At 40.3% G+C, this 26,431-nt stretch overlaps 1 protein-coding gene across 4 annotated transcripts in view; it reads left to right on the top strand.

The window, feature by feature from the left end:
* Socs2 (suppressor of cytokine signaling 2) overlaps nucleotides 1-21,813 on the top strand; it is a 57,143-nt gene extending 35,330 nt beyond the window's left edge. For 3 of the 4 annotated variants that reach the window (XM_027953708.2, XM_027953785.3, XM_071609645.1), the window contains one exon: nucleotides 2,181-2,613. In XM_027953708.2, coding sequence (XP_027809509.1) covers nucleotides 2,181-2,204 — 24 coding nt within the window. In that variant the 3' untranslated portion in view covers nucleotides 2,205-2,613. Of the gene's footprint in view, nucleotides 1-2,180; nucleotides 2,614-18,515; nucleotides 18,615-21,689 lie in introns of those variants that run through there. The other variant, XR_011707050.1, reaches the window with a different exon arrangement.
* The last annotated feature ends 4,618 nt before the right edge of the window (nucleotides 21,814-26,431 follow it).

The following is a 26,431-nucleotide window of genomic DNA, read 5'->3' as shown; positions in this document are numbered from 1 at the left end:
TGTGAAAGATGCTCAATAAAATTGGTTTGCTTTAAAGCAGTAATTCATAACTGCCCCCTAGGGATTTGTGTGACTCTCCAGTGGAATCTTCAAACATGTTGTCTACTATATTTTATTAATTTTAACATACCCATACAAGTTTTTAAATGTTGGTTCTCCAATTTTAGCACACACAAGAATCATGCAGAGTTAGGGTAACCAACTCATTTTAGGGTGCCCTGCATTTTCCAGGTTTAGCCCTGAAAATCCTTGCCCCAGGGCATTTGATTACCTGGGCAGTTGATTACATTTCCTGGAGGGTTTGTGCAAACACAGATTTCTGGGCCCCCACCTCCAGAGATTCTCATTCAGAGGGTTTGATTTGGAGTGCAGCCTGAAAATTTGCATTTTAAACAAAGCTCCCAGGTACTTCAGCCAGTTCGAGACTACACTGCCATGGATCAAATGTGTGTGTCCCTCCAAAATTCATACGTTGGAGAACATGAATGATCACATAAAAACCTTTTTGGGAGTGATTAAGTCATGCGCCATTTTATCAAAGAGGTTGAAGGGAGCACACTAGGTCTTTATTGCCCTTCCACCTCTTCTTTCCTGTGAAGACACAGCATTTGTCCCTCTTTCCCCTCCACCATGCAAGGACCATCCCTGAAGCAGAGAACAGGCCTTTACCAAATCTTCTGGTACCTTGATCATAAACTTCCCAGCCTCCAAAAGTGTAAGCAATACATTTCTGTTGTTTATAAAATTACTTAATCTAAGATATTTTGTTATAGCAGCAGGAATAGACTAAGACACACTGTCAGAATACTTTCACCCTCTCACACAATGTCCAGTCTTGCTCAATAAGTGTTGGTTTACATTAAAGCACTAATTCATAACTGTGCTATAGGGATTTGTGTTCCATTTTGAAAGATGAATAACTCTACAGAATTTCTCATGGCCCTGGGACGTTGGTGTTACCACCTCCATTTTGTAGAAAAGAAAACGGAGACTTAGGAGGGATTTAGTAATTTACTTGAAGACACATAGCCAGGAAGTGACCCAGTCTCAGGTCTGACACCACAACAGGTTTCCTCAACATTCTCTTCTTAGACCACAGGTATCAGGGCTCAGTTTTCTTCCTTGGTCTGGAGGTACCCTAGTCCCCCAAGGCAGATGGGCTTCTGTCCCATCATTACCACAGATCTACAGTGGACAGAGCAGAGACTCAAATGGGACTGCTGCTATGCAAATTTTGCTTGCACATACCATTTCTAATTAAGCCACAAACTCATATCAAGACATGATTTTTGCTTTGCAGATTGTATTATCTCAATAGATTTTACACCATCAGACATAGAAGCCAGAGCTACTGAATTACCTACCAAAAAATTATCTTTAAAAAATCCTCTTTCATTATAGTGCGGTTCTTGGCTGCCCTAAGTCATAATTTATTTTGATTCTGTTTTAGCACAGCTTTACTCAATTTCTGCAGTCCCCAAAATGCAGCCCTGCCAAATGAATGTAGGGATAAAACCAATCTAAGATTTTATTAAATTTTGTTCCAGTGATCAATACTATTATGGGTAAATTGGGTCAGGCTTGCTTTGATATTTGGTTTATATTGATCTTTTCTCTTTTTCATTTTTCACAAAGGAGGCCTAGGTCAGCTGGTCTTTTTGTTTTCCTCAAAAGCCTTTCCTCTGCTCAGAGAAGTGGTCAGTTGGATCTTGGCCCCCATCAGCTTGTTCTATTTTTGACCAAACACCCAGTCAGGCCTTGTCATTCCTGGGATTGCAGCTTTGCCACGAGGCCCCGGGGAATGTTGTCCTTGGATACTGTGAGATACTAGAAGGACCCTGGGAGCAATACCTACCTCATGGGGTTCTGAAGCAAAATGAGGAGACGTGTCTAGAATGTTGAACATGGCACCTGTGCCTATGGTGGATGCACAACCAAACCCTGCTCGTTCTACATTCAAAAAGCTCTCCGATCTGCCATTTTCCCTTCACCTTCCCTCCCAATTCAGGGGCTCTGCACTGTGATTTCCTGCCTGAAATCCAACCCCACTCCCAGTGTAGGTTAATCACCATGTTGTATTTTATGGTACTATGTGACTCTCTTTTGAGGTACCAACCATGGTAGCATTATACATGTTTTTTCCCTGTGGTTATTTTATGACTTTCTTCTTCCTTGACCAGACTGCCTGTGGCGCGGGCTCTTAGGAGCCACTCAGACCAGCCTTCACATTGAATGCTGTTATTGTCCCAGCTGCAAGAAGTGTGGCTTTCAGCTGCTAGCCCCTGGCATGGCTTCAGCGGAAGACAGACACCCTGCCCAAGTCCACGGCCCTTCCAGTGACTGATCTACACGGCAGTGCGAAGGCCTGGTTTTCTCACACACTGGGCACAACTCTGAAAGGTCACCATCTTTAGAACTCCTTGTGGGAATGGCCTAGTCTCCCTTTGAGTTGGTTTTATATTTTGACTTGGCCCTCTGTCCTTCCCTTCTTCCATGGGTGTTGATCTCAAGCCCACTCCTTAAGGCAACTCCTGCATTCTAAGCTGTCTCAGAGTTGGCCTCCTGGGAGCTCATGGCAGGGTACCCTCAATAAAGGGAAGAAATGAATCCACATTTGCCAATTGTGTGTGTTCTCAGAGTCTCTCATTGTCCCTGGGACCAGTAGGATCTCTGTAGATACCTGGGAAACAAATGGATGAATCAATGGTGTTCGTATCACTGGTAATTAATTTGGGCTTTACATCTCATCCCCTCTCCTTTCTTCAAAGGGAATATAATTTCTGCACAAGAATTTCTTGTGTTACTACTATTCAGGGATCTATTTTCTTCCTTTTCATTCCCCTCTCTTTTCCCTTTCCCTCCTGCCCCTCCCTTTTCTGTTTCTCTGTCTAGCAATAGCTCTTAGATGGAGGGAAGAGAAAGCTTGAGGACAGGTGCTGAGAGATGGGGATGGGAAACAGCTAAACGAGTTTAGAGGCTAGTTCAGTATCGCTAGCGCTTTCAATCTGAGGAGCCCTGTGACAAGGGGTAATGCCAAAACAGGGGAAATCAATATCCCAAGGCTCTGCTAATTGCATGGCTGTCAGAAGGTATTTTCTCATTTTGAATGAGAAGAAAGAGCCTTTTAAAACAACAAAGCTACTGTATAAATAGAGAGAGAGCGAGAGAGAGAGAGAGAGAGCGAGAGAGAGCGCAAGCTTGCTCACATTTTGAGTCCACATGAAAAATGGTCTCTTTGTTATTAACTTCCCATCCCCATGTATAGCCTACTGCATCTATGCTTGATTTTCTGCAGCCTGTTTTTTTTTTTTTTTTTGTCCTTTTAATAGGCTCTTAAGAAAAAGTGCCATATTCAAAAGTACTCAGAATTCTGGATTTGAGACCTAGCTCTGCCGCTTCAGCAGCTGGGTACCCTCTCCGGCTTATTTCCTGATCTGGAAGGTGGGCATTTGTGAACCAATGCCAATAGCTGGACCATGGGGAGACTCAAGTGAGATAATGGATGTGAACAAGCTTTGAAAATTGTAGCAGACTCCAAAGAGAAATTGTCACTGTTATTTAACCTTCAGTGAAACTGAGCTTGAAAGTTAAAGCTGGTACCCAAAAAGAATAAAAACAAAAGCAAAAAAAACAAAAACAAAAACAAAAACAATGCCCTTCAAAACTAAATATAGAGCTGGGCATAGTGGCTCACACCTGTAATCCCAGCAACTTGGGAGGCTGAGGCAGGAGGATCTCAAGTTCAAAACCAGCCTTGGTAATTTAGCAAGACCCTGTCTCTAAACAAACAAACAAATAAATAAATAAGGCTGGGGATGTAGCTCAGCACCTTTGTGTTTAATCCCTAGTACCAAAAACAAAACAAAACCAACCAAACAAAAACAAACAAACAAAACAACTAAACATAAAGGCTTTTAAAAATTATGATTCCTCATTTTGCACAATGTTGGGAAAAGGCCTCTCTGTTTGCTCACATGATTAAGAATCAGCTGTCCTTGTAGTGAATTGGGGATGTTAGACTTCCATGGAGACAGGCCATTTTTTCATTTATTCATTGATGCAGGATGGATTTGGGAAGGCACCTGTTCTCTGGAGCAGGGTTTTGGGTGGATCAGGTAGATGTCATTGTCACAGCCGAATTAGTTCCCCTATTTGTTTCTCTTCTAAGCCATCCCTGGTGTTCAGATGTAGCCTTGTTTTTCCTCTAAACGTGATGCTCTGAGAATTGACACCCTTAGGGATAAGCCGTCATCCTCCAGGCTGAGTGTGCAGGGGTCCATGATTTCCTTCGTGCAAAGAGATTTCCCTGAATACCTGCCTATTATTGCCTCATGTCTTGAGTTCATTTCTTCTTTGTAAAGAAGACAAACTGATGAGGATCCTTGGCGGGTGCAGAGGCTTCCAGGGGCTACTTCTTTAATGCTGACAGATTGTGAAGTCCTTACAATATTTGAGGGATGCAGAGATCTTAGAATTGTTTCACAATCAAAAGTGAGGACTTGGGAATGAGATGTGGCCAAATTTTCAACACAGATGTATGGATCTCTTGTGAACATTTTTACATCAGGGGTGGGCTTTTAAGAGCCTTTGTCTTGGGTGCAAGGGTTTTCCTGAAGGGAGAGCTCTACATTCTATGTGGAACAAAGTGAAGTATGAATAAACAGACACAGCACCAACAGCACAATGCAAGCAGACCAATACTGCTCGTGAAGTGCTTCTCCTTCCTCCCCTGAGATAGTAAGAGTAGAGGCCTCTGGAAGACGACACTCTGGTCTTATATCTCCACGACCCTTTATAATTCTGGTAGACCCCGTGTAAATGTGGTATTGTGTTATTCCCCTGCTTAAAATCCTTCAATGGCTCTCCAGTGCCTCCGAGATAAAAATCTAGACTTGTTGGTTTGGCAGGGAGGCCCCTCCTGATCAGACCTGACCTCACCTCTTGCTCTTGCCCCATTTAAACTCCCAACTGCAGTTACTTGGAACAAATTGCAGTGTTCTGAGCTTGACCTAATTAGATGCCTCCGTGGATGCTCCGTCTCTGCTTTTTGCACCAGGCTAATTTCTTCTCTTTCTTTTTTCAGGTCCTGTTCAGAATCTCTTTAGGGATGATTTCCCTGAATATCTCCTGATCACCCCCTGCCCCGAGTCCCCACTGGGTTGGGTCCCCCTCTTCTGAGCTGCCTCTTGTTCTGCCAGAGCCCTTGACATTCTGCATTGTTCACCAGGGGTTCACTGGCCTGTGCCTCCCTCAGACTGTTCTCCTAGAGCACAAGGGCTATGCCTTGTTCATGGTTCATTCTCAGAGTCTAGTGCAGTGCTTGGGGTACAGGGGTTGTGGGGTCGTTGTTGGTTAGCTTTATCAGAGAATGGCTGCTTCAGATTCCATTCCCTCCTCTCCCTTGGCACCAGCCTCACAGGCCTGTTTTTCCATGGCCTTACTGGGCAGGGATCCTGAAGAGTGGATGGAGAAGGCTGTGTCTAGGGTGGAACTTGTCCCTCTCAATTGGCTTCCCACACTGGTGGTTATAGCTCTGCTGATCCCCATTTTAATCAAATTAAGGTATTGTCCTCTGGGAGGTGAAAAACGCCACATATAATTCACATAAGAAATTAGATATTAAAGTAGAAGGGACCTTGTCTGTTTTTAGGGTCTACTCTTTTCATTTTATGATCAGAAACCAGACTCAGGCGGAAAGACTCCCCCCCCCGCCCCCCCCACCCCCTGGCTCTCATGGTTCATTAATGGCTGGAGAGGACATCTGTTGCTTTTGCCTGCTTTGTCCCTTCCCACTCTCAGTCCTGGCATTTTGGGTGGTGGTGACTTCATTCCCAATTCCAGGGTGAGCATGTGAATGAAGCTGAAAATCAGAAAATTGGGGCATATGTTCCTAAGGGGACAATCAAGGCCCCTAAGACTTGATTTCGGGACACCGGGAAAGAGAATTTCGTATACTTTCTTGGGATGGCTAGGAGGATGGGATGCAAATTTGGGACTGTTGAAAGCCATTTTTTCACTATAGGTGGAGAGCCGAGTGGTGCCGAGAGATGGAAAGAGTCTATCATCAATGACCCTAACACAGCTGTGACTGACTCCTGATCCCTATAGGAACTAATTACTGGGCTTTTGGGATTACTCTTTGCTAAGTTGAGTTCCCATCACCTTCAACTCATTAATCTAACTAATACAACATTAGAGCTAGAATTAGCCTCTCATCTCCCCAGTTCAGTGTTCTTTCCACTGCAGAGACCTCTGATTAAGCCAATATCACCCTTTGTCACATACCAGAAAGCAGAATTAGAGAGAATGGGAGACACCAGGGCTATGTTTTGATGGGTGGGGTGTATGGCTCCAGTGAGGGGTTCTGGGGACCAACAGGAAGCACAGGTTTGCTGGGACAATTGACAGGGGTTAGAATCAGCATGAACAAGATAATACGTCAAAACTAAATTTTGCCTGCTTCCCTGTTTTGACCCTGGCAGCCTAAAGGCCAAGGATCAAGGGCTGAGGTTGTAGCTCAGTGGTAGAGCGTTTGCTAGCATGTGTGAGGCACTGGGTTCAATTCTCAGCACCACATATAAATAAATAAAATCAAAGTCCATTGACTACTAAAAAATATTAAAAAAAAAAAACAAAAAAAAACAAGGATCAAGGGGATAGGTTGTTCCTGTGGAAGGGGAGGTACATACAACTAGAAGCTGGACTTTTCTTCTGGATTAATGAAAATGCCTTTTGGTCTGGACCTGGGAAAGCTACTAGAGGGCAGAGTAGAAAAACAAATTCAAAAGCCAAAACATCACCCATTTTATTCTTAACATTTCATGACTCACCTAAAGGCGTGGGAAAATATTAGCAGAACAGCCTCAGCTACAATAAGTAAACATTCTACATACCCAGAATTACTGATGAGGCTGTGCTGGGCCCTGTCCATTGATCGGGACCTGGGAAAACAATGATATCACCATGATACACTTATTAGATTGCTTCATGCTTTGGAGATAAACTTGGTTTCTGAGATCACTTCTTCATTTCAGTGTCCGGGAAACAGGAACTAAAGCTCAGGGCCTGTCCATGGTGGGAATCCCATGCTGCCCACCTACAAGGATGGAATTTTTAGAGTTCTGCTTTATCGTGCTGTCCTCTCCTTGTATGCAGATGACGTTCAAAAGCAATCAAAACTAAACGGTGGTGGTTGAAGTCATGATAGTGGCTACTTTTGTGGGTATGGTGGTCACTTGGAGAGGACAGGAGAGGGATTCCTAAAGTTTTAGTGACCCTGAGTTCTCAAACTGTGTGCTGGCTACATGGAAATGTTCAGTTTGCAAATTTGTTGAGCTGTGTTGAGTGGTGTTCCTTTCTGGAGGCTGGTTTCAGTCCCATAAAAACACTACATTATGCCACATGCTGTCCTTGCAGGCAACCATTTCTCACCATGGAAGCCTTAGAAACAAAACTAAATGCAGACCGTTGAAATTAGGTGAGGATAATACTAAAGTGAGCATATAGATGATTGATCCAGAATATGTTTCTGTTAACTTAAAATAGGCAATCATCAAATTGAAAATACAAATTAATATATATATATATATATATATATATATATATATATATATATATATATATATATATATATATATCAATGTTCCCAACTCATCAGGATCGCAGTGTAAGGTGATCACAAATCCACTGATATCTCTCCACTTCCAGTGCCTGCTGAGAGCACAGAAGGGGATATGGGAAGTGAACTACATTGACTGAGAGTTGGTGTATGTTTGAACCAGAACCCTGGGCTGCTTGTTTTATAAGGATAATGCACTGAGAGAAGGGGATCTTGGGCCAGATTGCCTTGTGGCAGACTCAGGTCCCTACTCCACATCTTCATGTCTGTATGACCAGAGCAGGTTACTAAACTTCTCTTCCTTACTTTATCTGCAAAGTGAGGTAAGGGTCACATCTCCTGCATAAAGTTGTTACAAGTCCCAAATCCATTCACACATGGGGACTAAATGGGTAAGGCAAGCAAAGTAGTGCCCGATGCACAGTAAGTGCATTACATTTTTTATTACTATTGCCATTCCTCAAATCGTTTTAGACTGATTTAATTTAGTTCCCTCCACAACTCTACAAGATAGGTCAGGGTTGAAAGTTGTCACCCTATAGGTTGAACTTGGCCTGCAGATGTGTTTTGTTTGGCCCACAGATTTTTCTTCTATTTAAGCCAACATCTAAAATTGAAGTTTTATATAAAAATCTGGATTTCTGGCTCTTCTTGAAAAGCCCTCATTGGCAGCAACCAGCCTGAGCTTACTGCCTCTGCCTTCTCTAGGTGGGGCTGCAGCTTGGTGGTATGCTGCAGAGCAGTGGGGATGATTGCCATGGTGAGTGATAGAAACCCCAGCTAATCACTCTTCAAGTGATGATCCCTACCAATTAAGAAGTCCAAGATAGCATCGTGCCGGGTTCAGTACAGAGGCACAAAACTGTTTAAGAACCACCACTCCCCCGCCACTGATACTGCCACCTGTCTCTCCTCTGACATCTTCAGCCGGTGAGCTTAGGTGTCCCTCCTCCTATCTACCAGTGCCTACAAAGGTTCACATGTCACATGCAGACACACACCTGTGCAGCAAAGAAGAGTGTGTTTTTCCATTGGTGCTGTTTTCTTATAAGGAAAGTCCCAAATTGTAGCCAGTTTTGTCCTGACCTCGCCATTGGCCAACGTTGGCTCATATGCCAGTGCCCTTGTTGCAGGGGAGCAGAGGAAAGCTCATCTCACACTTTCTGCTGCTCTGAGAGGGAAGGCACGACCAGCCTACAGGAAGAAGAGGCAAGGGCAGCGAGCAGGCTGCCAAGCTGTCGGGCACAGCTCACCTGGCACAGCCAAAGGTGCACACCCAGCTTCCCCTACTCCCTTAGCTGCCGAGGGGCCACTGAACTTGTGGTTCCTAAGGAAGACATTGTTATTCCTGTTTTACAAATAAACTAGTAGTCCTAGAAAGTACATAATGTGTTCAATACAACTAATAATTGCTTAGAAGTTTGCCAGCCAAGTAGTAAAGCCTTTAACAAACAATAGTTACCAAATCTCTGTCTTAGGAGAGGTTTCAGGCATGATTAGTTTAGGTAGATTTTTTTTTTTTTAAAGATCACTTTAGAGCTAAGGGGGTCCGCTCAGAGGTACAGCACTTGCCTAACATGTACAAGGTCCTGGTTTGATCCCCAGCACCACAAATAAAAAAGTTGCATGTGGTTTTAATGGAGGCTAGGGAGGCCGAAGTAGCCCAGCCCTAAATTTAAAAAAGAAAATCATACTGAGTTCTTTAGAAAGGCTGACTTTGCTATTTAGAGTTTGAAATTCAACTGGGATATTTACTCTTGCATGGATAATCTATGGCATCAAGAATCAATTATGGTATCTCCAGATGCACGTGTAAGATGCTGTTTAGGAAGTGGCACAGAGACACGGCACTACCCTACAAGCATTTGCTGTGTCTGAATGTGTCTCACAAAATTCATATGTTGAAACTTAATCACCAGTATGACAGTATTAAGAGATGCGGCTCAAAGGAGGTGATTAAGCCGTGAAGGTGGAACTCTCATGAATAGGATTAGCAATTTCATAAAAAGGTTGCAGGGAAATAATATTTGAACCCTTTTTGTCCTTCTATGCCCTCTGCCATGTGAGGATTCAGTGTTCACGGTTCCATCTTAGAAGCAAAGACCCAGCCTTCGTTAGACGTTAAATCTGCCAACACCTTCAAAACAACACCTTGACTTTTGGACTTCGCAGCCTCCAAAACTTTGAAAAATAAATTTCTATTATTATGCATTAGTCGGTCTCAGGTATTTTGTTATAGCAGCACAAATGGACTAAGGCAATTCTCAAGAGAGGTTTCTTGGTGGAAAAAAACATCTTGATTTATCAATTAAACATGGTGGCTACTGCTTCTTCCTGTTCTTTCTCAACTATAGTTCATGAGCTCCTTTTAGAATAAGCAGGTTGGAGCCCAGCCCTTCACGACTCCCCTGACATAATCTTTTTAAAGTATCTCAGCAGCAAGTGAAGACCCCACTTTCTCCACACCTTTGAGATCTCTTTCAAGATCCTTCGTCCTTTGCCTTTGCTCTGCCTGGTGATTTCCCAGGCTGAGTCATTCACTGACTATCTGGCCGTCTCCTGGGGGAACCAAATAGTTTTAAGCATTCACAGTGACTCATGTATCCTCACCAGTTTTTTAATTCATTTATTTATTTTTGTTGATGTAATGTGCGCGCACATACACGTGTGTGCCCTAAAAAGGAGTCTCTGTGTCCTTGGTTATACAACACCAAACCTCCCCTTTCTGAGCACGTCTTCGCTTGCATTTTAGTTTTCTACTCCATACAACTGAAATAAAGATCTAACTGTTTAATCTTCAACCAACTCTCAGGTTTAGCTGAGAGTATCAAATTCAGGATTCAGTCATACAAGGCTTCAGAACTGCTCGAGGAGAAAAGAATGCTATTGTCATTACTGTAAAAAGAAAACTCCTGGTCACTTAGCACACTGGGTAGTTGCTCTGCGCCCTTCAAGTGTTCTAGCATCTGGGCCCTGCATCTGAAATCCCACAGAGAGGCTGACAGCTAGTGGCCAGACCTTATTTCATTGTTTTAAAGCATCCCTGGAAATATAGGGTGCTCCAAAACCAAGAGGGAAAAAACCCAATGAAAGCAGCAATAGAAACAAGGGTGGACCCCAGAGTGAAGAGTCAGCACCCAGTTTTTAGCCTATTCTGCCAAAGGCTTGGTTCTTCTCAGCTTGAGATCATTGCTTCGGGTTTCCTAGGGCATATTTAAAGGAAAAAGCACATCTTTTTGCTTATCCCACAGCTGCCATTTTCTTTTAGCAATGTCCTCCTTGAAGCCTTCATCTGGTCTTTGCTAAATGCAGACCTAAATCCAACAGGATGTCGTTTTTGCAGAATATGCTAAGCTCTCCATCCTAAGCATGGCACACCTTTCCAGCCGTGCCTTGCTGGCCTTCTTCCACCTGCACTCTAATCTCTTAACAGACTTGAAGTCCAGCATACCTCACAAATCATGCAGTTACCAACCAGGCCCAGACGCTCCAACCATCAGAGCCTCCATACATGCTGTTCCCCTCTCAGAATGTCTTCTCCACCTCATCTCCCTGGAGAACTCCTGTGTATGCTTCAAGACCCAAGTCAAGCATCAAACCCCCTCCTAAAAGCACCAGAACTTTTGATCCACCCCTGTAACATGCGGGTGACTGTTACCACCCTCTCTTGACCTTAATGTCAGTCTCCCTTATATCTTGGTTTTTCTGAGAGGAAGGATGCTCACTGTTTTTTGAGTCTCAGCACTTTATCTCATGAAAAGTGTTTACTAAATATCCGTTGATGAGTAAGAAGTCATTTTGAAATATTTTTATGTGTCTCATAAAATCATGTGGTAAAAGTGAAATAGGAAATACAGAAGTATATAAAGAAGAAACTGCTAAAAACTATCTGCAAACTCACCAGAGTAAATCACTATTAAAAATTTAATTTTTAAGTTGGCTGTGGTGGTGTGGGCTTACAGTCCTGGTTACTTGAGGGGCCAGAGTGAGAAGATCACTTGGGCTCATGAGTTCAAGGCCAGCCTGAACAATACAGAGAGACTCCATTTAAAAAACAAAAAAACTTAAAATTTTTTCTCTCTAGGTATTTTTATACATTTTAAAAAGAACAGCTTTGTTGATGTAACTTCTATACCATATATATCACCCATTCAGTGGACAATTAATTCAACGATTTTGAGCGTCGTCATAAAGTCGTACAACCATCACCACAATTAATTTTAGAACATGTTCACCCACTCATATCTGATTGCAATCGTCCTCTAATTCCCTCAACTTCACCCCTCCCATCATCTCAGCCACCATGTATCTATTTTCTGCCCTTTAGATTTGCTTATTTTGGAAAGTTCATAAGTGGAATCATTCATCGTGTAGCCTTTTGTGCCTGACTTCTTTCACTTTAGAATAACATTTTCAAGGTTCCTTCATGTTATAGGCAGTCTCCGTACTTGACTCCTATCTATGGCCAAATAATCTTCCATTGCGTGGAGATAACCCATTTTGTTTATCTGTTCATCAGTTGATGGACATTTGGGTTGTTTCTACTTTTTGGTTACAGTAATCAATACTGCTATGAACATTTATGTGTAAGTTTTTGTATAGATAAATGTTTTTATTTCTTTTGAATATACATCTAGATGTAGGATTGATGGTCAAATGGTAATTCTGTTTGACCTTTTGAAGAACTTGTAGATTTTTTCCAAAGCAGCTGTATCATTTTACATTCCCACCAACAGTGCACCAACTTTCCATTCTACACATCACCACCGATACTTAGGATCCTCCTGTCTTTTTTATTGTGACCATGCTAGTGGACTTGAAGTGGTGTCTCACTATGGTTTTGTCTTGCATTTCCTTAATGGCTAATGATGTGGAGTATCTTCTTCAGTTTATTGAACATTTATATCTCTTCATTCTGATCTTAGGGGGGAAATATTCAGACTTTCTCTATTAAATATACTGTTACCTGTGAGTTTTTATCAGACTGAAGAAGTTCTTTTTTATCCCTTCTTTGTGGAGTATTTTTTTTTTAATGAAGGACTATTGGATTTTGTCAAATGCTCTTTCTGCATGTGTTGAGATAATCATGTGGGCTTTGTCCTTTTGTTCTATTAATATTGTATATTACATTAATTTTTTTAATGGTAAACCAACCAGCATTCCTGGGGTAAATCTTACCTGGTCATAGTTTATAATTCTTTTTATATGTGGCTGGATCTGGTTTACTATTGTTTGTTGAGGATTTTGTATCTCTATTTATGAGGGACATTGGTTGGTCTGTACTTTTCTTTTGTTGTAATCTCCTTATCTTGTTGGGGTTTCAGTGTGGTACTCTCCTCATAGAATAAGTTAGAAAGCTCCTCCTTGTCTCTTTTTGCTTTTTTAAAAAAAGTTTTTTGAAGAATTGGTATAATTCACCAGTGAAGCCACCTGGAGCTGGGCTGTGTGTGTGTGTGTGTGTGTGTGTGTGTGTGTGTGTTAAAATCTCCGGTTGTTTTAAAAATGAAGGTTTTATTGTTATTCAGGTATATGAGTTCAGTAGACCAGGAGATGATTGCCATGAAAACAGTTCAGTTATTCACAGAAGACCAGAAAACACCTCCCAAAAGCTACATGGAGAAATAACAGGGTCAGTCAGGAGATAAAAGGACCCAGGGGACATGGGAGCTTTCTTGTGGTTTTTCTGAGGGAGGGAATGGCCAGGCAGGGTGGGCAGGATTAGGACTGGCTAGTTTAAATGTTTTAAGGGCATATTTTTAACATTTGAGCATAAGTGTTGTCCACAAATTATCTGGTACCTGGCCCTGGGGTGATGAGGACATTAGAATAAAAACCCAAATGGAAGAATCCAACAGAGGAGGCCGGAAAGGTGTGGGCTCTGGTTTTTTTTTAGATTGCCTATGAAAGCTATTCTAAGTTTCCTCTAGGAATTGGCCAGCCTGAGATTGCCCTTCCCAGGACCCACAAGGTTTCAAAGCATCAGAAATACAGAAAGCAAAAAGGCGTGACTGGTGTATGAATTCTCTTTGTTGTTGGTCTGTTCACATTTCTTCCTGAATCGATTTCTTCTGAGTCAGTTTCAGTAGTGGGTATCTTTGTAGGAATTTGTTAATTTCATCTCTCATTTGTTGGTAAGCAGTCCTCATACTATTTCCTTATAATCCTTTTTAGTTTTCTGGGGTCAATAAGAATGACACTCTTTTCACTCCTAATTTTAGAAATATGACCTTTTGTTTTTTTTTCCCTCGGCCAGTCTTGCTAAGTGTCTGTCCCTAAGGTTGATCATTTCAAAGAATCAACTTCTGGTTTTGTTGATTTTCTTTATGGTTCGTTCTCTATTTCATTGATCTCCACTCTATTCTTATTTCCTTCTTCTAGCTCTGGATTTATTTTGCTCTGCTTTCTCCAGTGTCTTAAGAAGGAAGGTAGGGTTATAGCTTTGCCACTTTTTTTTTTAAAAATATTTTTCTCCCTTTCTAATATCAGTGTTGACAGCTACCAGTTCCCCTATAGGTGAAGTCTGAGTCGCATCTCATAAATGTTGGTATATTGGGCTTTCCTTTTCATTCATCTCAAAGTATTTTTTAATTTTCCTTGTGATTTTTTTCTTTGACTCATTTGCTGTTTAGAAATATGTTAATTTCCAACATATTCATGGACTTTCTAGAATTTTTATTCTGCTATAGAGGTTTAATTTTATTCCATTGTGGCTTCAGAATATGCTTGGCACAGTCTCAGTCCTTTGTTGAATTTATTGAAACTAACACATCATCTCTCCTAGAGCTTGTTCCTTGTGTACTTTGAGAAGAACGTGTGTTCTGCAGTTGTTGACTGAAGCCCGTTGTAGATATCTGTGGGGGCAGGTTGGCTGCCAGTGTTGTTCAAGTCTTCTATTTCCTTGTTGGCCTTCTGCCTAGTTCTATTAATTATTGAAATAGGCATTGGAACTATTAGTTTTGAAATGTAGAGTTCTTCACTCAGTTTTGTTAGTTCTTGCTTTACGTGTTTTGGGTCCCTATTCTTAAGTGCACCTATGTTTATAATTGTTATATCTTCCTGGAGGACTGACTTTGTTACCATTGTAAAATCTCCCTCTTTTCTCTGGTAACATTTGTAAAATATCTATTTTGTCTGATATTAGTATAGCCACTCTAGCTTTCTTATGGTTGTTGCTTGTGTGGTATATCTTTTTCTATCCTTTTACTTTCAACCTATTAGTATCTTTGAGGCTAATATGTGTCTCTTATAGACAGCAAATAGTTGGACCTTATTTTTTTCTATCCTGTCTGATAATTTTTAACTTTTGGTTGTATTACTAAATTCATTCATATTTACTATTATTCTTGTTAGGTTGGATTTGTGTCTGCCATCTTTCTTTTTGTTTTTAACCATCTTATTTCTTCTTTGTTTCTCTATGTTCTTTTGTTGCTTTCTTTTGCAATAAATGGCTATTTTCTAGTGTAACATTTAAATTCCTTTATTGATTTCTCTGCACTGCATTTTTTAATAATTAGTGGTTGCTCTGAGTCTTACCATTTACATCTCAGTTTATGAGAACCGACTTCAGATTTTTATTAATTTAATAATACCAAAGTATAAAAATTTTATTCCTACATAATTCTATTCCCTCTTCCTCTTTTTGGTGCTGATTGTTATATATTATATGTGGTTATGGTAGAAATTCAACAATGTATTGTTATAATTATTACTTTCTATCATCTTTTTAAAAATTAAAAACAGAATAATATGTAGTACTATCATATGAGAATACAGTTATAGAGTTTGTTACACTAACTTTATTCATTCTGGTTTTCTGTGTTCATTCTATTATATTTTAATTACCTTGTGGTGTCATTTCCTTAATCCAATACAATTTTGCTCCCATCCACTTGCTTTGTTGCTGTTACCATTAAATATATCACATTTCTGTGTGTCAGACCCTACAGTGCAATTATATGCATATTTTAAAAATACTTTTGTTTTATTTGTTCTAATTAGTTATACATGACAGTACAATGCTTTTTTTTTTTTGTACCAGAGATTGAACTCAGGGGCATTAGACCACTGAGCCACATCTCCAGCCCTATTTTGTATTCTGTTTAGAGACAGGGTCTCACTGAGTTGCTTAGCACCTCATATTTGCTGAGGCTGGCTTTGAACTCTTGATCCTCCCGCCTCAGCCTCCTGAGCCTCTGAGTTTACAGGTGTGCACCACCGTGCCCAGTAGTAGAATGTATTTTGACACATCATACATAAATGAAGTATAACTTCTCATTCTTCTGGTTGTACATGGTATAGAGTTATACAGGTCACGTAATCATTTGTGCACATAGGGTAATAATGTCCAATTCATTCTACTATCATACCTACCCCCTTACCCTCTCCACTAACTTCATTCCCCTCTGTCTAGTCAAAATACCTCTAATCCCCCCACCCAACCCTTATTGTGAATTAGTTTCCACAAATCAAAGAAAACATTTGGCCTTTGATTCTTTGGGATTGGCCTATTTCAATTAGCATAATATTTTCCAGTTCCATCCATTTACCAGCAAATGCCATAATTTCATTTATATTTAAGGCTGGATAATATTCCGTTGTGTATAATGCCACAGTTTCTTTATCCATTCATCTGTTGAAGGGCAACTAGGTTGGTTTCACTGCTTAGCTATTGTGAATTGAGCTGCTATATTATTGATGTGGCTTCGTCATTGTAGTATGCTGATCTTAAGTCCTTTGGGTATAAACCTAGGAGTGGGATGACTGTGTCAAATGGTGGTTCCATTCCAAGTTTTCATAGAAATCTCCATACTGCTTTCCAGAGTGGTTGCACCAATTTGTAGTCCCACCAGCAACGTATTAATGTTCCTTTCCCCCACATCCTCACCAACATTTATTGTTGCTTGTATTCTTTAAAAAAATTTTTTGTAGTTGTAGATGGATAGCATACCTTTATTTTATTTGTTTATTTTTATGTGGTGCTGAGGATTGAACCCAGTGCCTCATGCGTGCTAGGCAAGCACTCTGCCCCTGAGCTATAGCCCTAGCCCCTCATTGCTTGTATTCTTGATGACTGCCATTCTAACTGGAGTGAGATGGAATCTCAGTGTAGTTTTGATTATACATATTGTTTTCTATGGTTGCTTTTAAAATCAGTGAAGAGAAGAAAGAAAAAGAAATATGTATTTATACTCTTTTAATTAGCCATGCGCTTACCTTTACTGGCACTGTGTGTGTGTGTGTGTGTGTGTGTGTGTGTGTGAGTATGTGTGTGCTTGTAATCAAATTGTGTGTTCCTTTTCATACACAGAGGCTGACAGGGAGCACAAGAGAGGGGGAGATGTTTGTTTTTCTTTGTTTTGGTGCTGGTTTTAGTCTTACCTCAGTGGCATCATCTGGTTTGCCCTGTTTCTTACCTTGTGTTCTTCATTTAGTAACTTGTCTAAGGGATCTTTCCAAGTTGTAATTTGAAGCCATTCTTTTTTTAATTGTCACATAGAATTCTAGAGTCAGTTAACTGATATTTGTTGCGTCCCTACTACATTTCAAGACCCCGGGGGGTTCGGGGGTTCGGGGGTTCGGAGACTATGTTCTTATGGAGCTTTACGACCACAGTACGGATGTACCAATGTATCATTCCCATTTTGATGAGTATGTAGGTTCCCCACAAGGACAGAGACTTACAAGAGGAATTACTGAGTCAGAAGTCTTTTGACATGTATCATGAAATTGCTTTCCAGGAAGTGGGAGCAGTTTCTATTCCCAGGAGGAGGATATGAGACTACTTGTTTGCTAATTTAGTAGATGGTAAATTTCAGTTTTAACTTGCATTTTATATATCACTAATGAGATTACATATTTTTTCGTGTATATTGGATAATTGCATTTTCTCTGCAGGTTGTTAAATTTCTTTTGTCCATTTTCTAATAAGGTCTATTTTTATGTTTTCTTATTTATTTGTTTGCAAGCAATATATTGTGTATATTTTTGTTGAAAATACCCTTTACTGTTTGCTTTTTGCATCTATTTTTTTTGTAACTCTCTGATGGACTTTTTGTAAAGGTTTCATTTTATTTTATTATTTTTTAAAAATATTTATAGATATTTATTTATTTATCTATTTTCGGTGCTGAGAATCAAACCCAGTGCCTCACACCTGCCAGGAAAGTGCACTACAGCTGAGCCCCAGCCCCAGCCCCTAAAGGTTTCAGTTTAATAAAATCAAAGCATTCATTTTTCCCCACTATCTTGTTGTTTCCTTTATTGCATTTGTGCTTTCCAAAATCAAGACAAGATATGTAATAATATATTGACCTAGCTATTGGCTTCATTTTTAACATAAAACTTTCAAATGCATGTGAAAAAAAATTTATTGTAGGGAGTAATTTTTTGTATGAATATAATTTTTCCCCCAAATTATATTTATACAAATTTTAGAATAACTATTCCTTTATCTATCACATCTGATGCCACAGGGCTGTGTCTCCATTGATCCATGTGAGGCATTTCTCTTTATTTACAGTTTTTATTTTCATTACTGATTTCACTTCTATTTTATATACTCAATAGGCCCAGCTTGTTCCATGTAGTCCTTGAATAATATGTACATTCGTATGAAGTGCATTGTTTGTTTTATGTGTTCAAAATGTACATTCTGTGGTAAAATCCTACAGATTATTCTGTTTCTTACTGATCTGTTTTTCTAGGTGCTATAGTGTGGGCCTTAAATGTCCTCCAAAGGCTCATGTGTTGAAGGCTTGGTCTCTATATGGTGACATTATTAGGAGGTGGTGGAACCTTTAACAAGTGGGGCCAGGTGGAAGGAAGTTAAGTTGCTGTGGGGGATGCCCTTGAAAAGAATGTTGGAACCCTAGCCCCTTCCTCTCTCTTTGCTTCCCAGATGCCATGAGGAGAACATGTACTCCCACCATGTGGTACTACAGTGCTACAGGCTCAAAGCCACAGGGACACGCAACCCTGGACTGACATCTCTGAAACGGTGAGCCAACCTGAAATTCACCCTTTTTATTTTTTTATTTTTTTTATTTTTTATTTTTTTTTTTTTTCACCCTTTTTAAATTGACTGTCTCAAGTATTTTGTTTCACTGATGACATAACGCCTAGGGGTGTGTCTCTTTTGTTTGTCTTTTCAAATAATGCCTCTTTGGTTTAACAGTCTTCACTATTTTATTTCTGTGGTTACCTTTATTATTTCTTTCCCTTATACTTTTCCCTGGGCTGACTCATTCCCCACCCCTCCAAGTTCACAAAATTAAGAGTTCAGCTTATTCTTTTTCAATTTCTTGTTTTAATAAAACAAATGTATTTAAAATGTATTTAAAACTATAAACTCTCTTTTTTGGATATGACCTTGTGAATCATATTTCTTTTATATAGGATGTTCAATGTTGCTCAATTTTAAGCATGATTTTAATGTTTCTTGTGATTTCTGCTTCAACCCTAGGGGTTACTTTTTTTTAAAGACAATTTTATTCTAATTCTTTTTTTTTTTTAAAGAGAGAGGGGAGGGAGGGAGGGAGAGAGAGAGAGGGAGAGAGAGAGAGAGAGAGGGAATTTTTTAATATTTATTTTTTAGTTTTCGGCGGACACAACATCTTTGTTTGTATGTGGTGCTGAGGATCGAACCCGGGCCACACGTGTGCCAGGCGAGCGCGCTACCGCTTGAGCCACATCCCCAGCCCCTGGGGGTTACTTTAGTAGAGTATATTTTGGCTTTCAGACATAAAGATTAACTTTAAGTATCCTCTTGTTATGGATTTCTAATTTTATCAGAACAGTATTGGTAAGATGTTAGCTTCTTGTAATTTATGAAGTTTTATATTTGTGATTAATTTTTATAAGTGTTCTATATTTGCTTGGAAAGAATATGTGTTTAATTTCATTCCTTGTTTTTTTCAAGTGATCCATACATTTATTGCTTTTGTTTTGTTTTTTGTTTTTTGTTTATCAGTCTCTGAAAAGAATGTGTGAAATAGCCAACATTGTATGTACCTGTACTTCTTCCCATAGCTCTGCCAGCTGTTGCTTTATTTAGTGGAGAGATGTTTATGATTATTATGGTTTATTAAACTTTGTCCCTTTTTCTAATGCATAATGTCCCTCTTTATCCTTTGTGTTTTTTGGTCTTATATTCTACTTTGTCTGACCATAAGAGTTTCTGAGTAATTTACTTTCCTTTATATTTTGTTTATTTTGTAGCATACTTCTATATTTATTTCTCTTTTTAAAAGTGTTTTCAAATAATCTTTGTATGACAAACCTTTTGAGTCTTTTTTATTGTTTATTTCACATGTCCATACAAAGATAGTTTAGCTGGATATAAATTTCAACATAACTGCATTTAGGTGTTTTTTTCCCCTTAATTTTGTGTGGAATTCTATGAGAACTTTCAAGCTGAAAATATTTTCTGAATTCTGGTAATTCTCTGATATCTCTTTAAACATATTCTGCCCTCTGTGTGTTCTTTTTTTCCCCTTTTTCCGGGACTCCTATTGTATAGTGTTGACCATTTTATGTCTATCCTCCTGATTTCTTAAATTTCTTATATATTCTCATCGTTTTATTGCTTCTGGGTGTAACACAGCTAAGTTCATCAAACTCAGTCTCCCAGCTCAGCAATTTATTCTTCATGCCTATTTCTTGGGTTGGTCATCTCAGTTATTGGGTTGTTATTTTTTAAGCTCTAAGAATTTTTTTGTAACCAGGTTTTCCACTTGGTTCTTTCTTACTCTTAGTTCTTACGTCATTTTGCTAATATTGTCTCTCATTTGTTTGAAGATTTTGTTCTTATTCAGCATTTGTTAGTCTTGTCTACATTAGTCTTGTTTTTGTTCTTTTTGTTGGATTTCTTTTATAGTGATATTCTTCAGGTATGTCATCTCTTTCCTCTATCTTTGGGCATATATTCCCCCTGGGAACATTAGTTTCCATCAATGGCAATGTGTACCTGGGAGTGGTTAGGTCTTGGGTTGTGGTGGGGTTGGGCCCTGGGAGTGGGCGGGGCTCCCTTGGCTCCTTCCCCCAGGTTGCTAATAGAGACAGGTTTTGAATCTCTTCTCAACAGGGGAATTGTTTTTTTATCCTCTTCTATTAGTACATAACTATGTATTTTTTGATCAGAAACCTTCTATTCTAGGTTGACACACAGAAGTGACTTCCTGGGCTCACTTGAAAAGACAAGTAAATTAATCTTCATGTGAGCTCCCAAGAGCATTTATTGAAGGGAGGGCAAGTCCTGGAGTTTGAAATCAAAACCTCAGGTGATAAAGCAGGCAACAATTGGAGGAGGGATTCTTAGAAAAGCGATTTCCTTCACCTTAGGAGAGAATAACTGATGTTGAGAAAAACAGCAAAATTTCATGTTTGGTTCTGACGATAGCTACAACCCCTGAGCAGGCATCCTGTATTCATCAGCTTTTTACAAAATACCTAAGAGAAAATCAACTTACAAGGAGAAAAAGGTTACTTTGGCTTACAGTTTTGGAGGTTCCAGTCCATAGTTATTGGCCATTTTGCTTTTGGTCCTATAGTAAGGCAGCACAGCAAAACTGTTTGCCTCATAGTCAGGAAGAAAGAGAAAGGAAGAAGAGGATGGACCTGGGTCCTATAGACCCCTTCTGGGGCATACCCTCTCTAGTGACTTAGCTCATTCCCACTAGGCCCCACCTCTTAAAAATTCTACCAGATCCCAATAGCACAACCACAGGAACCAGACTTTCAACACACTCACATTTTGGGGATATTCAAGATCCAAGCTACAGCATATCCTGTTGCCTTTAGCCTCAGTGTTTTCATCTGGCAAATGGGGCCCTAACACTGACCTCAGAATACAATTGTTAGAAACCTATGAGATAACATGTAAGGAGAGTTTCAAGCACCATGCCCAGTCCTTAATTGATGTTTAATAAAGTTCAATTTTGGCAAATCCTCAATCATTTTCTTTTTCACTGGAAAGTTAGAAGCATGGGGCCAGAAAATGAGTACCAGCCAGTTCCAGTGAGTGTGAACGCCTTTACCTTTCATTTACTATTTTTTTTTCCTACTTCTATTCCAGCTGTGTTTCAGTTATTGCAAGTTAGGAACACCCAATCTGCAATCCCTTAGGTACAAGGGAATCTGAAATTCAAGGAATCCTTTACCACTGTTCCCGAGTGCTTGAGTCCAAGCCTTCTTCCTTCTTGAATGTTCTCGTTTTGTCAAGTGCCCTGGTCCTAGAATGCAGAGGAGGTAAGTGAGGTGCGCATTGCATGCAAACCTTTGCAGCTTCTATTCTAGGAGTTCTATGGTGACTTTTCATTCTGTTTTTTTCCTCTCATTCTTCTACTCTTCTCCGACAAAACAGCTGCTATTGTCAGCTTTTCTCAGTCCTACTCTTGTGAACGTTGGGGACCATTCTGTTGTCAAAATCTTTGCAGCTGGCTCCCGGCTAGTATTTTGTAATCTATTCTGAAAAGTTTAATAGCCCCTGGTTTTTCAAGCCAGCTGTGTTTCCCATGTTAGAGATAATTGTGGGCGATGGTCAAGGCTTGGCCCAGCCCTGCGCTCCCTCTTTCCTTGTGTCTTTGAAAGGCACGGAGAATTCAGATTCCTAAGTTGACAGAATCTGACCATTTAGTGCTTTTCTGCTCGGTGTGACGATTGTCCTCGTGTTTACCTCATTTGTGAGCACCAATTTGTCCTTGAAATCTGTGTGATTTATTATTCTGATATGTGCGGGTGTTTTCTAAGTTGTCTTCTATTTTTATTTCTTTGCAAATGACCCTTAAGGAGTTCCAGACTTTTGACTGGGCACCAGACTTTAAATCTCAAGGACCAATAAAAAAGGGGAAAAAAAAAAGGGGGAGGTTGGGGAAAACATTGTATTTTGCCATGTGTATAAGAGGAGGACAAATGCCATCTTCTGTCATAATCATTTCATTAAAGGTTATTTTAACATCAAAACTTGAAATAAAGGAAAGTCCCTTCAGTTGGTTGCATTTAAGAGAAACTGGCTACATGGTTACTATTTCTTTCTTGGCTGGGGACTAGTAAAAACTTTCAAAACAACACTTGGGGAGCTGGTGATGTGGCTCAGTGGTAGAGTGCTTGCCTTGCATGCACAAGGGCCAGGGTTCAATCCCCTAACACTGCAAAAGAAAAAAGATATTTGGGAAAGAATCCCTTAAGGGGTTCCATCTACTCTTTTTAAAAAAAATAGTTTTTAGTTGTAGCTGGACATAATACCTTTATTTTATTTATTTATTTTTATGTGGTGCTGAGGATCGAACCCAGGGCTTTGCACGTGCTAGGTGAGCACTCTACCGCTGAGCCACAACCCCAGCCCCATCCACACTCTTTTAACAGTTTGCTTTGAGCCCTTTCCGTTCTCTTTATTCTGCCAAGGTTGCTCCTACCTGGCGCCTTCCCCTCTCACTCCAGCAACATTTAGAGACCTTTCTCCAGGCAAGGCTTCACGGCCACCCGGGAGAGCCTCTGACCATCAATTCTTAGCCTGAGTGTCAGAGGAGCTGTTGATAGAGAAGCCCCGCAGAGGCAGCAGCTGTTAGCTCTGAGAAAACACAGCCGCTGTGCACCGTTGTTCCAGAGTTATCTCATCATTCATTGTGCACAAAGGTGGCTTCCAGAGTTCTCCTTCATCCTTGTCCTTCTCCTCACCCACGCTGTGGGGACCCAATGCCTTTAATCTTGGTGCCATTACTCAAAGTCTTGGCCATTTGTCTTGCTTCTCTCCAGGGCTTTCTGCAAAGTCAGCGTCAGGCTCTGGAGTGTGGTCCAATGTCAAACAAAATGCAGTTCCTCTGCGGAGCCAGGATTTCTGTCCTTTTGGTTTTGATAATATTTCTTCCTTCATTCTGGCCAGAACCTCGGTAAAACTGTGAAGAAGATGAGGTGTCTGGTGTGCTTGGACTGTCCTCTCTGTACCTTTGATTCTATTCCCACGTACCCTTCTGGAGGGCTGGTGGCTTTATACTGTCACTCTCTCTTTCCCCAGATTGCCAAGCAATCCAATAAAACCACTCACACTAGGGGTTAGGGATCCTTGCACACAATGAAGTGGAAAGAGAGCCTAGCTTTGGAGTCCAGAGGATTTAAACCCAGTCATGGCTCTGCTGGCTTCTTGGGGGACTTAGGCAATACTTATCCTTTCTGAGACTCTGTTTCTTCCTCAGCAAAATGAGAATAAAAATGATAAGATTGACCTCACAGGCGAGAAGTAAAAATTGGATGAGATCCTCAAAGTGCTTTATAATCACAAAGTGTTTTGATGATCTGTTTGTCCTTTTCAGGGGTCGTAATTAGTAGAAACTTACCTGAGCTAGCTTAAAAATTTAGATTTGACTCATCAAGCCTCAAGATAGGCAAGATCAAGAGGGCAAAAATCCGAGTTCTTTGTCCCCACATACAGCAGATCTTACTTGAGTTGGAGTCTCTGGTTCTTCTTTTAGCCTTGTAGGCACAAAATGAGGTTAAGCTTTCCTAGCCTTCCTTGCATCTATGTTAACTGCCTGACCGAGATCTGGCAAATGGACTGTAGAAGATAGTGATACATGTCTTTCCCAGGTCTGGTTACAAAATGTCCCAAGTGACCTTTCATGTTCCCTCTTCCCCTCACCCCTCTCCTGGCTGGGATGCTGCCAGGGACATCTTGAAACCACAAGATGGTGGAGACAGATAGAAGGAGCCTGGATCCCTGAGTTACCACTTGGAGAGAGCTCAATGGGGAGCTGTCCAACCAAGCACATTACTTTGAACTTGGAGCGAGCAAGAAATAAGCTTGTATTAAGTCAAACCACTGAGGTTTGGGGTTGTTTCTTATAGAAGGTAGTCAGTCAATCTTCCTAGACCATATCTCAAGTCTGCTGCTATCTGGCCCCTGTAGCGTTTATCTCTCCTGGTTATATACCACTTTCTCTGGCTTTTATACATCTTAGCAGAAAAGGGGCCACCAGCAATAGCAACCAACTGACCTCTCCATTTAACAGATCAGCTTCATTACACTACAAATACCAAATTTCACATCCTTTGAGAAGCCTGAGCTAAGACCAGCTGGCACTGGCTGTCAATCCCTGAACCAATCAACATGAGGTTGTCCATGAGGATAAAAAAGAGGGGCAATTCCCCGGAAAAGCGGTGCTTTTCATCACCAGCCACGGAAAAGATCTAAATTCAAAATTCAAAGTAAGGTTTCTGCTGAATATGTATTGCTTTTGCATCATAGAATTGGATCATCATAAGTCAGACACTGTCTTTATGGGGAGAGGGGGTCATACTTCTCTTCTTATATACCCCAAAAGAATGAATCTCTAAGGATGGCTTTTCTCTTATCAGGTAATGATTTACTCTTAGGGGCTGGGTGGGTTTTCCCAACTGCCCTCATGTGGTTTTAATGCAGCATTATTACTCTTTAGTGTCATGAGGCACAGAGTTGGGTGCTACATATTCCGGCCTCTGGGCCACACCAGCATGGGGGCCACCACCTTCATTTCTGCAGTAGGCAAGGAGTAAGAAGCGTTATCTCATCCATTGGTGCTTGGAGTGTGATGCAAAGAAGTCCACAGAGTGACCTTGGGATGGTGCTGCTGTATATGTAGACAAAGATAGGAGTCTGATCTCCCTAAAGCATCTTGCTTGGAGTGTGCCTTCCTCTCTGCCTGGAGTAGTGCTTTTCCTTCTCCAGTAAATGATTCTAGCTCACATCAGGACTCAGCTCAAGTGCACCTTTAGAAATGGCCCACCCACACTTGAAATTAGACCATTTGTCCTTTGTGCTCCATTATGACACCTAAATATGATTCATTTTTTTTAGTAATATTTTTCCCCTTCAGTTGTATAAATCAAAAAGTGTTGACACTGGTTATGGTATGGACATAGATGAGTGCCCAAAGGTTCCTTCCCTTTCCCTTTGCTCTGGCTTCCTGACTTGTCAAGTGATCCCTCTCCCTCTCATGTTTTCTCCCACCATTATGATCACATCTTCCATGAGGTCCTGATGAGATCTGAGTTTATCCTGGTATCAGTATAAATCCTTGAGCCTCTAGAACTATAAGCTGAATAAACCTCTTTTTTAGTAATTTACCCAGCCTCAGGTATTTTGTTATAGTAATGTAAAACTGACTAATACAATGCTACAAACTTTGGAAAGTCCAAATAAGCACAAAAAATAAAATAAAAATCTCCCATTATTTCACTGTTTCAGGGGGGATATATGTATGTACATGTACACATAATTTATTTAAAAATTTTTTTGATTTTATACTAACTTTTGTCTTTTAACTATATGTCATGAAGGATTTTCCATTCAGCTACAGTACAATTATTAAAAAGCATGTAATAGCTTATGGATGTCCCATAATTTGCTTATCCAAATCCTTATTAATGTAAAGTTATGATTGTTTCTATTTTTTTTGTAGTAAATAATTATGAGATTAAACAGACCTATATATAAATCTTTGCCAACTTCCCTGATTATCTAAGATAAAATTCTCAGAAATAGAATTGCTTGGTCAAGGGTATGCAGATAAGATAAAAACAAGATGAGATAAAAAAGTGAGAAAGCAACAAGAGTTACTGTTTGGGGTCTCTTTCTAAGAAAGAACAAAACTGGGCTGGGGATGTTGTTCAGTGGTAGAGTGCTTTGCCTAGCATGTGCAGGCCCTGGGTTCGAATCCCTGAACCACAAAAAATAAAATTTTAAAAAGAAAGGAAAAATAAAAAGAAAGAAGAGAAACTTCAGAAAGAAAGAGAAAGAGCTTCCCAAGATTTCTCCTCCCTAGCTGATCTCTTGTGTCTCACAGA

This window comes from Marmota flaviventris, chromosome 3 (genome assembly GCF_047511675.1).
Source record: "Marmota flaviventris isolate mMarFla1 chromosome 3, mMarFla1.hap1, whole genome shotgun sequence".
Classification (NCBI taxonomy): domain Eukaryota; kingdom Metazoa; phylum Chordata; class Mammalia; order Rodentia; family Sciuridae; genus Marmota; species Marmota flaviventris.
This window is presented reverse-complemented; position numbering and strand designations above follow the sequence as displayed.